The sequence below is a fragment of the Artibeus jamaicensis genome, unplaced genomic scaffold, assembly GCF_021234435.1.
Source record: "Artibeus jamaicensis isolate MK-2021 breed Jamaican fruit bat unplaced genomic scaffold, CSHL_Jam_final contig_851, whole genome shotgun sequence".
NCBI lineage: Eukaryota > Metazoa > Chordata > Mammalia > Chiroptera > Phyllostomidae > Artibeus > Artibeus jamaicensis.
Window position 1 is genome coordinate 2,220,661 of NW_026521986.1, and position 12,855 is coordinate 2,233,515.

The 12,855-nt window shown below is 44.3% G+C and overlaps 1 protein-coding gene across 1 annotated transcript in view; it reads right to left on the reverse strand.

Annotated features, from left to right (window-relative positions):
• CCDC175 (coiled-coil domain containing 175) overlaps positions 1 to 12,855 on the reverse strand; it is a 54,354-nt gene that overhangs the window by 10,494 nt on the left and 31,005 nt on the right. Inside the window, exons 13-16 of the mRNA XM_053673357.1 lie at positions 12,180 to 12,311; positions 8,403 to 8,541; positions 4,904 to 4,983; positions 3,507 to 3,659 (exon numbers count right to left, since the gene is read on the reverse strand). Coding sequence (XP_053529332.1) covers positions 3,507 to 3,659; positions 4,904 to 4,983; positions 8,403 to 8,541; positions 12,180 to 12,311 — 504 coding nt within the window. The remainder of the gene's footprint in view (positions 1 to 3,506; positions 3,660 to 4,903; positions 4,984 to 8,402; positions 8,542 to 12,179; positions 12,312 to 12,855) is intronic.

Sequence of the window (12,855 nt, forward strand, 5' to 3'; positions counted from 1 at the left end):
TGCATCACATGCACGCACACACACAATGTCCCTGATACAAAGCGTGTGTGCAGTGAGTGTCACAGGGCAGCAACGCCTCCTGACTGGAGGACCTTCACAAAAGACCTCAGACGCTGGGTTTTTACTTCCGGCCAAGATGGAGGCATAGGTAGATACACTTTGGCTCCTCACACAACCAAAAGAAGGGCAATGACAAATTAAAAAACAAAAAATATGCAGAACTTCCAGAAAATTGAACTGTATGAAAGTCTGACAACCAAGGAGTTATATTCGTCCAGACTGGTAGGAAAGGCAGACACTGGGGCCAGGCAGGGAAGACTCACAGCAAGGTGGCAGCTGGCAGACTGGCCAGTTTCACATTCATGTGCAGATAAACCAGGAGGAACAACAGGGGAGCAACACAGACCATGCAACCCAAGGCTGCGGTGTAGGGACATAAAGCCTCAAATCTCTGATTGAAAATACCTGTGGGGGTTGAGGCAGCAGTGGAAGAGACTCCCAGCCTCACAGGAGAGTTTGTTGGAGAGACCCTCAGGGTCCTAACACGTGCATAAACCCACTCACCAGGAATCAGCACCAGAAGGGCCCAATTTGCTTGTAGGTAGAGGGGAAAGTGACTGAAAGCCGGCAGAGAGCGGAGCAAGTGCCATTGTTCCCTCTCAGACCCCTTCCCCACGTAGAGGATCACAACCTAATGACGTGGGTTGCCCCACCCTGGTGAACACCTAAGGCCCTGCCCTTTAGTACATCACAGGTGCACCAAGACAAAAAAAATATATAGTCCAAGTGAAAAAACAGATCAAAGCTCCAGAGAAAATACAACTCAGTGATGAAGAGACAGCCAACCTATCAGATACACAATTCAAACACTGGTAATCAGGATGCTCACAGAAATGGCTGAGTACGTTACAAAATAGAGGAAGAAGTGAAGGCTATGCAAATTGAAATAAAGGAAAATGTATAATGATCCAACAGTAAAGGGAAGGAAATTGGGACTCAAATCAGTGGTCTGGACCAGAAGGAAGATATAAACATTCAACCAAAAGAGAATTAAGAAAGAAGAATTCAAATAAATGAGGAGAGGCTTAGGAACCTCCGGGACAACATGAATCAACATCTGAATCATAGGGGTGTCAGAAGAAGAAGAGGAAGAGCAAGAAATTGAGAACTTACTTGAAAAAAACAATGAAGGAGCACTTCCCTAATACAGCAAAGGAAACAGACTTCTAGAAGTCCAGGAAGCTCAGAGAGTCCCAAAGAAGCTGGACCCAAGGAAGCACACACCAAGGCACATCATAATTACGTTAGCCTAGATTAAAATGAAGGAGAGAATCTTAAAAGCAGCAAGAGAAAAGGAGACAGTCACCTACAAAGGAGTTCCCTTTGTAGGCTGCATGGACAACTAATCTGCAGTAACTAAACTGCTTAAAGCAATGCCATGCCTTTGATTTCCAGCACATTGCACAGCTGAAGAATAAGATGCAGCAGTACGCTCAGGGAGAAGAAGCCCTCTTGCACATCTCAAGTGACATGTCTTGGCACCTGATAGCTCATCACAGTAAGTAAGGTGTCATGGGTGATCTTTATATTTAAAAAATAAAGTTTTTCTTCTGTTTAAGTCAATTTTAAATCAAATTTTACTGATTCGCATACAAGAAAATCAGACTATCAGCTGATTTCTCAAAAGAGACCTTACAGGCAAGAAGGGGCTGGAAAGAAGTATTCCAAGTCATGAAAGGCAAGGACCTACATCCAAGATTGTTCTATCCAGCAAAGCTTTCATTTAGAATGGAAGGGCAGATAAAGTGCTTCCCAGATAAGGTCAAGTTAAAGGAGTTCATCATCACCAAGCCCTTATTATATGAAATGTTAAAGGGACTTATCTAAGAAAAAGAAGATAAAAAAAAACAGGTATACTAAAATGACAGCAAACTCACAATTACTAACAACCACACCTAAAATAAAAATGAACTAAGGATCAGCCAAACAGAGTGGTGAAGGAATAACATAAAGGCACAAGGTCATCCAGAGGATTAGTGGATTGGGCATTGAATCCAAAAGCAGAACTTTGAGAACATCCGACACATAGTTGTTCATTTGCTCACTCATTACCAAAATAGCAACAAAATTTCGATTATTTTAATAAGTAATACACATCATCTTGATCGAAAGACAATGTAGTAGGATATTCTCGTGAGTACATGGCACCCCTTGGCTTTGTTACCAGATCCAGAAGAACCAAGATGCACTGCGTGTGGGGGGGTTGTCGGGGATGGTCCCTGGGCTCCGTGGAGCATGTCTCCCTTTCCAAAGCACAGCAGTAGTTTTCATGCCATTTTAATTCTACCAAAAACACATGCTATTGGTTGGAAAACTGTTGCCATTGAAACGATTACCCAGGGAGGTAAACGAATTTCCCCCTTAATTAGAGTCTTATTGCTGAGGACTGCTTTTATTTTTCCAAGTAAAAAAATGTAGAGCCTCAGTTTCCTCATCTATAAAAGGGGCAGAATACTTTATTCACCTAATAAGGTTACCGTGATCAGCAAATGGGACCGAATCCCTCTTACATGTGAGGAATTGCGCAAAACACTTGGGATGCACTGATACAGTTCTGGGCCTAGGGGTCATTCTGGTTTACTGGGGGAAAAAAGATGCAATCGATACCAGCCAGACAGACAACCTAATCTTTAACACAGGCAAAAGAACAAGCACTTCACAAAGAGGGTGTACAGGTGACTCCATTAATCATCAGGGAAATGCAAATAAAAACCACAATGGGACAGCGTCACACACCCTCCATGATGTTAAGTTGATAAAGACCAAGTTTCGGTAGAATGCGGAACAGCTGGTGTCCTCGTGCACTACTGCCGGAGTGGCACAGTGCACAGAACTGGACGACAGGCATCCCCCAGCCCTGTGGCTCGGCGGGAGTGTACACCCAACAGAAACCTGTACATGCATCCACCACAGAGCAGTACTAGAATGTTCACAGCAACCTGTTTGTGATGGCCCACCTCAGAAATTCTCTAAACCCCCACCAACAGCGGAGTACATTAATAAAGAGCAGTGGAGTCGTGCGATGGAATACTACACGGAATGAAGAATGAAGAAGCTTAACTGCACCGCGCAGTAAGGAAGGGAGGAAGCTCGCAAACATGGTGCTGAGCAAAGAGAGTGCGCACTGCGTCATTCCATACGTACAGTGCTTGAAATCAGACAAACCAGTCCAGGGTGTTCAAAGTCAGTACGGGGCTGCTCTTGTGGGGAGGTCGTGATGGGAAGGGGCGGAGAGGATAGCTGGGTGCCAGTTACCCCGGTGTGTTCATTAAACTGTATGCACTTTTCTGTATGTAACTTAAGGTTCATTTGAAAAGACCTGGGCACTTTTCTGTATGTAACTTAAGGTTCATTTGAAAACTTTTAAGAGCTATTCTCCTGTAACTACTACAGGTCTAAGCAATCAACCAAAACCATTGTGCAAACTGAAGTGCTCTTGAACTTACTTCTTTTAATTTTTTATTTTCCAGGAGCAAAGCATCTGTTTTTAGGTCATGTGCATAGATTTCATTTTCTAGGTTCTTCAGAACTTCAAAGTGAGTTTTGATTTTTTGGTTTTCTTGATCTCGTAATTGTTCTAATTCCTCCTTCACTTTATCCTGCTCAAGCATAAACTCACAGTTACATCACAGAAGTCAGGGAGCAGGGCACCGAGGTACTGGATTGCCTGGGCCACACTCAGAGCGGGGCCCCAGTTCACTCCTGGACCCCGGCAGAGGCCGCAGATTCCGTCCCTGGGAAACACTGTACATTAACTTCAACAGCTGGTTCCTGGACATTAGCTCGTGGACTCTGGGAAGTGGGTCCGCAGACCCCACGTTAAGTCGTCGAGACAACTTCACAAAATAAAATACATGTTGCTATAGGAACAACTGTCTAGCAAAAAGGGGAAGTTGGAGAGGAGTGAAATTTGTTGAAGATTTTTAGAGAGGATTTACTATTTCTCGAAGGAGAGGAATGTTACTTTATGGATTTCTCTGAATTTTCTACATTTTTCTCAATTGAATCTCTATAGTTATCATCCTGTTACAAATCACTTAACCTTTATTCATTGTATAATCACCACTAGCAGATCTTACTAAGAAAATAGAATTGAACATATAGCATATTACTTACAATTTCCCCGTCCTATTTCTCTACACCTATAACATATTGCAAGTTACTTTTGATACCAGTGTATATCAAAGAATAGGATGTTTCTATTTTTTAATTAAGCAACTCCACAAACATGTTTATCATTAACTATTGATTTTAACTTTTAAAAAGTGAGTAAACATCTCCTGACTGGCTCTCCTTTCATCCACTCCCTCCTTCCCTAACCTGCAGCCTCTGGCCACTTAACTTATCCTGGTCTCACCTGAGCTGACCAGAGAAGCGGATCTGAAAAGACTTCAGGAATCGGGACCCAGGCGCTACCTTATGGGTAAGGAAGCCGCAGCTGCCAAGGGGTTTGCCCAGGGCCGCCTGCTGGCTGCTGCCAGAGTCTCTCCCTCTCTTGCGGCTGCCTTCTCCCCATCCGGCACCTACGAATCAGCCACTTCAAACTCATTTTAGCTTTTTTCCTTCCCATTGCCTTTAAAAATGCTTGCATGGCTCTGTCTTGATTTGTCATCTTTGACATTTTCTATTTGTCATTTTAAGACATATACACACATGTATGTGTGTATCTATATGCATGTTTATATTTGTGTATGTTGCAAAATTTCAAAACGGTGGTATTAAAAGGGTAAGTGTAATCAATGTGGATTTCCTAAAAACTCCAGTAGTGCCAGGTAAGTACTGCTGTTCCTACATAGTGGCAACTCTAACGAAAGAAAGAAGAATGAGCACGTGGACTCTTTACCATGTTGTTAACGTATCTTGAAAAATCTCTTGTCAGTTGAGAAATGCGTTGTTCCAGCAAATCCTGTTCCTCCTTTTGTGCTATAAAAAGAGAGAGAGGGAGAAAATAACTATTCATAATGTTCTTTGGTTAAAAAAGAACGTTAATCAAAATAAGACACGCTCCTGGTTTTAAAAGTCAAATACGCTGTCTCAGCAAAAACCAGCAGTCCGGGCTCCCCCGCATTGCCTCCTCCCCTGTCTGACTCCTGAGAATCAACTACTTCAAACTCATTTTAGCTTTTTCTTCTTCCACTTTCTTTAAAAATGCTTACATGGCTCTCTCTCGATTTGTCATTTTAAGACGTTCCAGCTACTTCCTAACCCAGCAGAGGAGGACCCAGCATGGTCGCCCCGCCCCCGGTCGCCACGTCTTCCTCCTCTACCCTCCCCATAAAGTCAGGGTTTTTGTTTCACTGAACAAAGTTCCAATCACTGTGCGAATGTGACTGTTATTCACTCATGAGACAAATGGCCTCGTGTGATTATATGTACTTTCTTGTATAATTTTTTTGTTTTCTGGAGTTAATATAGCCTCGCTTTATTTTTACTTGATTTTCCAGGTGTATGTCCAGGTGTATACACCTTGGTTTTCCAGGTGTATGTCATAGTTCACATCAAAATCTACAGCACAATTATTACGTCTCTCCGCACACGAGCCACCACTTCGGGGGACTTGTCAGACCCACTCCTCCTCCCGACCCCACCGATTTCCGTGCCCCGTTTTCTCTGGGTCTTATGCACAGCCGGCCTCGCGGGACTTCCCTCCGCGTCTCCCTCATGTGGGACCTTCTCTTTCCCGAATCTCATATCCTCCTCTCTTCATTTATTCCCTCTATTCGTCAAGACAATTTTTTACTAGCTTTCCAAGACAGAGTAAATGAGATCTTATTTACTCTGAGATCTTATATATCTAAATATGTCTCTATTCTGTATTTATACTTGGATGGGTAGTTAAAGCTGGAAATGAATTTCTCTCCGAATTTTGAAGGCCATGCCCTCTGACCTCTAGTGTAATCACTGCAGTGAAGAAGGCTGAAGCAGTCTGATTCCTAATCTTTCGTGAGATCTCCTCTCTCTCTAGAAGCTTTGAGGATCTTCGCTTTTTTTTTCTCCTGAAATCCCACCGTGATGTAGCTCAGTGTGTTATCTTGCATACATTTTACTGGGGATTTGATGGTCCCATTCAAATATAAAATGCACATTCTCCAGTCTTGAGATACATTATTATACTGTCTTTGATAGTTTTATCCTTTTCACTCATTTCTGTTCTTTTTTTCTGGCCTTTCTGTTACATACTTGACGTCTCAGAGTAGCTTAATTTTTTTACCCTTTTATCCTGTTCTGAATCTCCTTATTATATGTTTGTTTTATATTTGGAAAGATTTCTCTGACTTTTCTTATAACCCTCCTATTGAATTTTAAAATTTTAGTTACTATGTTTTTCATTTCTAAGAGCTCTTTCTTGTTCTCTGTTCTTTCTTTTAAGCTCCTTATTCTTTTTCATAAATGCAATAGCTTCTCTTATTTCTCTAAGAATATACCGGTAAAATATAATCTCTATAATACACAGAGAATAAGTTCTCTAAGAATATGTGGTAATGTTCTTCGTGCTGTCTGTTTCCAGTGAGCTCTGCTCCATTTTTCTTTCTGCATTAGTTTTTCTTTCACATGGGAATTTTTCCTGAGCTATTTGGTGACCTTTCCTGTCTAACCCAATTTAAGAGTAAGGCCCTAGCCCGGGCCAGGTGGCTCAGCTGGTTGGAATATCATCCTGTACACCAAAAGGCTGCAGGTTCGATCCCTGGTCGGGGCACCTACGGGAGGCAATCGATTGATGTTTCTCTCTCACACCGATGTTTCTGTCTCCCCCTTTCTCTCTCATCAATATACATACCCACATATCCTTGGGTGAGTGAGAATGTAAATAAAAAGCGAGGCACTAAAAGGTATGGTTCCTGGGTGGGCTTCCCTATGCAGCAATGAAGAAGGGACCAGCCATTTTTGTCGGGGGACCCTCAGCTATTAGAGTCTATGGGGCTTTTCTCTGAAACTTCAGTCTCCTTAGAGAAAAATCCAGCCGTCTCAGTTCAGCACCTGTCTCCTGCACTCCGTCACAGCGATATGCTGCCATAACCTGCCGTTTAGAAACTTCTGGTCCGGTTTCTCTGCCAGCGTTGAGGAGGGATAGTCACTCAGCTGCACAGAAGATGGCATTTGACCTGGCGATCTCACTGCTCGTGAGAAAGACTTTCAACCAGTCCTCAGCCCCAGGACTCATCTCAGTCTTCACAGTATCAGGGTCGCCCAAGGCCCAGGACTTCCCAGGGCCTCTGGAGAGGACATCTCGCCTTCACGGTGGGCTTCTCTGCAGGCTCTTGTTGTTCTCACCTCTTTCTGCTCATCCTTCTATCCAATTACTCCTTCCAAAACTTTGTTGGTATTTACTATCAGCTGATGTCTTCTCTGCCAGTCTCTTTGTACTTGTGGATTTATTTATTTTTTAAATAAAATTCTTTACTCATATTTTCGTGAAGTTCCTTTAGAGAGCAAAGATAGATGCATGTGTTTTATCCATCACATTCAACCAAAAGTCACCGCGGGGGTCCACGTGTCCTCAGCCCGCTGTTCTGTCCTCTGTAAGCCCCACCCCTGGCAGGGGAAGTACATTTGCTACCCTCTGAAGCACAGATGCTCTATGGCCCCTTTCCCCCTTCTTTACCGACTTTCTTCTGTATTTTTTCTCTTTAACCGTAAGAGAATCAGTACTTGCAATATACTGCTTGTTTTCATACTTACAGTGTATGACAAGCCTCACACCTTCAGGGATAATTCTGAGTCTGTCAACTTTTGGGTGCAGGGTTAGATGACCATGTCTAATTATTGTGGAGAAAATAATGATTTTTATATTAAACACAGTTATGCCAAGTCTTAGAATGCAAAGTGTGCATACTTTCAGACACATTTCACATTCTCTACAAAGCTCCCAGATCTGAGACAAGCTCTTGTCTATCTCTGCCTCAGCGGTAGGTTAGTGAAAAAAAAATCTGAGGGGTACCCACTTCCTAAGTGGTTTAAGTCATAACTGGAAACCATACAACTTGCAACTTTATGTTAAAGAACAGGAAAGAACCTCCACATGGCAGTGAGATACAGAAGTTGATTCTACCTTTACCAAGTACAGAGAGAAACCACAGAATATAGTTGCTACTAATTCTTAATTTTAAACAGCCTTCAAAAGAGAAGAGGAAAAATTGGACAACAGCAACAGTAAGATTTTGTGATGTTGAGAAGAGGAAATTCATAGATAAGAAAAAAAACCCTAGAGAATAAGAGTGATGGGAAAAGTTGGAAGAATTTCACCCTTGCTTTGATGGGTGACCCACCTGGCTTCCTGTTAGAAGACAACAGTGAAATCCTTACCTGGCGTTGAGGTCAATGACTAAGTGCTTCCCACGTACCTGTGATAATGCTATTGAGCTCGTCACACTTTTTGTTTTTGATCTTATATTCTTCTTCTGCCACTTGAAGATAGGGAAGGCACTCGACTAGTTCATCTTCCTTTATTTTGGTGCTTGCTGTTCCCTGAACATATTTTTCCTTTAGAGAAAGTAAAGCTGATTGTGAGATATGATTTTGGAGCATCGACATAACACTCTGGAGTAGAACACAAATTCTTCTGGGGGAAGAGTCTCTCCTGGTCTGCTTTTATCCTGAGGTGCATAGCAAGGTATCTGGCACACACTAGATGTTTGAAAAATATCTGCTGGCTGACTCGCCGACTCTGGCCATCTATAAGCTAGGGAGATAATATTAAATGGCTTTCCAAAGATCCCCTCAGTTCTATAGCTCTATGGCTATAATTCTACTGAGGCTACCATGTATGTACCTCAAAATCATTTGAAGAATTTCTCTTGGTTGCTCATATATTATTTAAAAAAACAGACAGCTGGAGAGAATATACACAAGTTCTAAGAAATATATATGTAAGTAAGAAATGGAAAGGGTGTATCAATAATTGGATAAAAGTCTACAACAAATGGGTAAAAGTGCCGAAGCAAAATGTGAATTTGCCTGCTTAATTATTCAAACTCAGGTTTTGCTTAGTTTCAAATGGAGTAACAGGCCCTTTTTAGAAGGGTAGGGTGGGTTGCAGATGGTGACGAAGGCAGAGGCAGCCCGGTGACGTTTACTATCCGTCCTTCTGTCCTCGGATGTCAGGATTCCTGAGTTTCAGCAGAACATGCGGCTGCCAGCCCAGTGATTTCTCTGTTCCCGTGCAGGTGGGGCTGACCAACAAGTTTGTGAGTCGAAGTGGTTTGTGCCACTTCTGGGCCTTGTCTCCGCAACGAGAAGGGGAACGTGCTCCCTTGGCCCTTTCCTCCCTCCACTGGCGGGGACCCTGCGCACAGAAGCTGCCAGTTGGCCCCTCAGGGGTCGGCCTCCTGCTGAGCACGGCAGAGCTGCCCTTGGCCCTGGCCCGCGTTTCCTTTGGCTGAGAACCAAGACAAAAATAAACGTCTCTCTTGCTGTAACGACCACACCAGTGGGTTTTCTCAACTAGACATGAAGACTCTGAAGATGTGAATAGACTATACCAGTTTACTCTTAAAAACTTTAATTTTCGTTTTTACCCTATTGTAACTGCATATAATTGGAAGGAAACCCTGAGTGCCAAGCACGATTCCCCCCCCCCGGCAGGAGGGGCCCTAAAACACAGCCGACCACAGGTCAGTGTCCTTTGACCTCACCGAAGTGACAACGCAGATGCAGGAGGGAGACCCACACAGGTGGCTGTGCCGGCCCCGGGTTCAAATAGGACCCAACACTTCTTGGGCATAACTCCTAGGTCCCCACAAGGGACATGCCCACTTAAAAGAGGCACCAAGCCCTGGCTGGTGTTGCTCAGTGGATTGAGCGCCAGCCGCAAACCAAAGGGTGGCCAGTTCGATTCCCAGTCAGGGCACATGCCTGGGTTGCAGGCCAGGTCCCCGGTATGGGGCTCTTGAGAGGCAACCACACACTGATGTTTCTCTCCCTCTCTTTTTCTTTTCCCCTCTCTCTAAAATGAATAAATAAAATCTTAAAAAAAAAAAGAGGCACCAGACCCAGAAAAGCCCAATGTCATAGTTTCCCACCTGTTGTTCTCCCAGTCAGGATGCAGCCTCCCTGCCAGGGCCATTCTACATGACCGATGCCACCTGACCGTACCACTGACGGTCCACCTTCATCAGGCTACCAGGGCAAGAAGCCAACAAGTTAAGACAAGGTCAACTTGCCAGTAAAGGAAAGAGTCTTGCTAACCCTTTAGACACATCTTGCCTGTGTCCACTGTATTCGACATTCCTTTGATGAAACAGCTTGCTCATACCCTATGAATTAATACAGTGATGATATGCTGGCCTGCTATGCAGCCTTCCGAATTGCCATTATAATCCTTATAAGTAAAATATAGAAAGAAAAACACACATAAGACACCATAGTGTGAAAATATCACAGTGCAGTGTCAGAGACTGCATTGTTAAAAAAACCCAGTCACATGTTATTTACATATGTTTTGTACAAAACAATGGCCTGGTGGGGATAGGGAGGTATGCGAGTGCAGTAATTCATTCCCATTGTCTGCCCTCTCCCCCCATCTCTGCTCCAGACACGCCGCCCCCTTGTCATTCCTCAAATAGCTCAGTCCTGCCTCAGAACCTCCAGGCCCAACGTGCGGTCTGCGGGAACCACCGGGTGCAGATTTCTCCACGGCCTGCGCCTTCCTGCCCTGCGGGGCTGTAGCCTTCGCTGACCACTCCGATCCAAACGGCACACACACCACATCACGCAAACGTCCCTGCTTTCTTCTTCTCTGTAGCAGCTGTCCCCAACCTTTCCGCGCCGGGGACCAGTTTTCCCGGGACCGGTGCCAGGTGAGGGAGTGGGAGGTCGTGCTGCGCGTTCGGACAGGGCGTTGGGGCGGGGGCGGGGGCAGGGGCGGGCGGAGACCGGAGGCGGAGCTCGGGCGACCCTCCGCCGGGATCTGGACCCGTCTGCGGCCCGGGCTGTGGGGAGCGGCGCGCCCCTCCCTCCGCAGCGAGCACCACCGTCAAACGTACTACACGTTCTAGTTGTTCATCTTGTTGGTTTTCAGTCTCCCCCACGGGGATGTAAGCTCCACAAAGGCCAAGTTCTACTTCTGTTTTTGTTTTGTTTTGTTTTGTTTTGTTTTGTTTTGTTTTGTTTTGTTTTGTTTTGTTTTGTTTTGTTTTAAGCATCTAGAAGAACACATGGCACCCAGATATTCTACAAGCAAGAGAAATGCTCGTCACCCCAACCGCTCTGCAGTCCGTTTCCTCTAATTTTGCCCAGTTCGCGCCTTGCTTTCCCCTTTATCTGTTCCCTGAGCTGTGCCTGTTCCGCTTCCCCGCTTCCTAACCAGGGCCTCCGACTTCTGCCGGTGCTCCCGTGTCGCTGATTTTCCGCGGCGCCTTCATGAAATGATGTTTTTTGTTTTTTTTTTTAATTTACAAAAGAAGGTTTGAGCACAGTTTTTATCTGTTCCGGCATCGTTTTTCTGGGTGTTCTGCATTTGCTGGACGGTTTTGCTCCGCCTTTCACTCGTTTTTCTCATTGCATTTTTGTGTGGAAGACGCATCTGCTTCCTTCTTACTCATATTAGAAAGAAGTGGGTTTTCTGGGATCATCCTCTGCAAAGGGCAGTGCGGCGCGGCGGGAGGAGATGTGGGCGTGGCCCAGGGCGAGATCTAAACTGAAATTTGAGGACTCCCTACTCCGTGGTCACAACCAATAAAGACCCTGGTTGGTGTAGCTCAGCTGCTTTTCCTGCTATGAACGGAATGAAGTCGGGAAGGCTTCTCCCACCGGCTCTTCTGTCCTCGGCTTCTCTACCACTGGTGCCCTCCAGGAAATACACCCTTGCCGTTCAAGGCCACACCACCACCTCGAAAAGGTGTGTTTTCTGTTGTTGCCAGACACCCCCCACCCCCGATGTAGCACCCAGGGCCTCCCTATTCCACCCCGGGCAGCGCTCCGCCGGTCCCAAGTCAGTACAAAACGATGTCTCCTTGCTCCATTCCCTTTTTGGGAAAGAAGAAAGATTCAGAATGAAATTGGGACCTTGGTCATACAAAAAGATTTATTGGACACTTAATTAATTAGAAGAGCATGAAATATACCGCTCTCCCTTGCAAAGAGCCATCTAAAATTATTCTCAGATGTAAAATAAAATTTACCTCATACTTGGTCAACTCTTGAATTAACTTTTTTTCTTTGACGATGAATTCCTCCTCCTCTTGCTTTAATTCTAACGTAATTTTTTCAATCTGTACCAAATAGTCAGCGATCTCTTTTTCTCTAGAACTGGTCTAATTAGGGGAAAAAATAGAGGATTTGTCATTTGTCTGGTAACAGTCATCCTTACATTTTCAAACAGCCAAATAAGTGAGTCTCTCTTTGCATTAAACTGCGCTCTGATTTCAGGTCCCTATTCTGCAGTAACCACTGAGAAGTTCTATTTATTTATGTATTTGTTTATTCCCTTGGAGGTTGGTGACCTCACCAAACAGCATGGACAAATGTAGCGAGGAAGTGGAGAATGGGAGCAGTGGAGCAGGGAGGGTGGGCAGAAGGTAAATATGGAAACTAAAATTACGTTCAGTCTCTATTTTTAGAGATAAATTTCTACAAAACTATCAAGTTTCTCATTATGGCCTTCAAAAACATATTCTGGAGAGAACTGCTACTTTATTTGCTAAATTCCTACAGTTGATACACAGCAAATGGATACATCTGAAAAAGTTAAATAATTCACCTTAAACGTGAAGGTGGCAGGAAGAAAAATACCTTTTGGTTAAATTAAATATTGAAGGAGAATCACTGATACACAGTACAGGGGACTAATACTAAGTC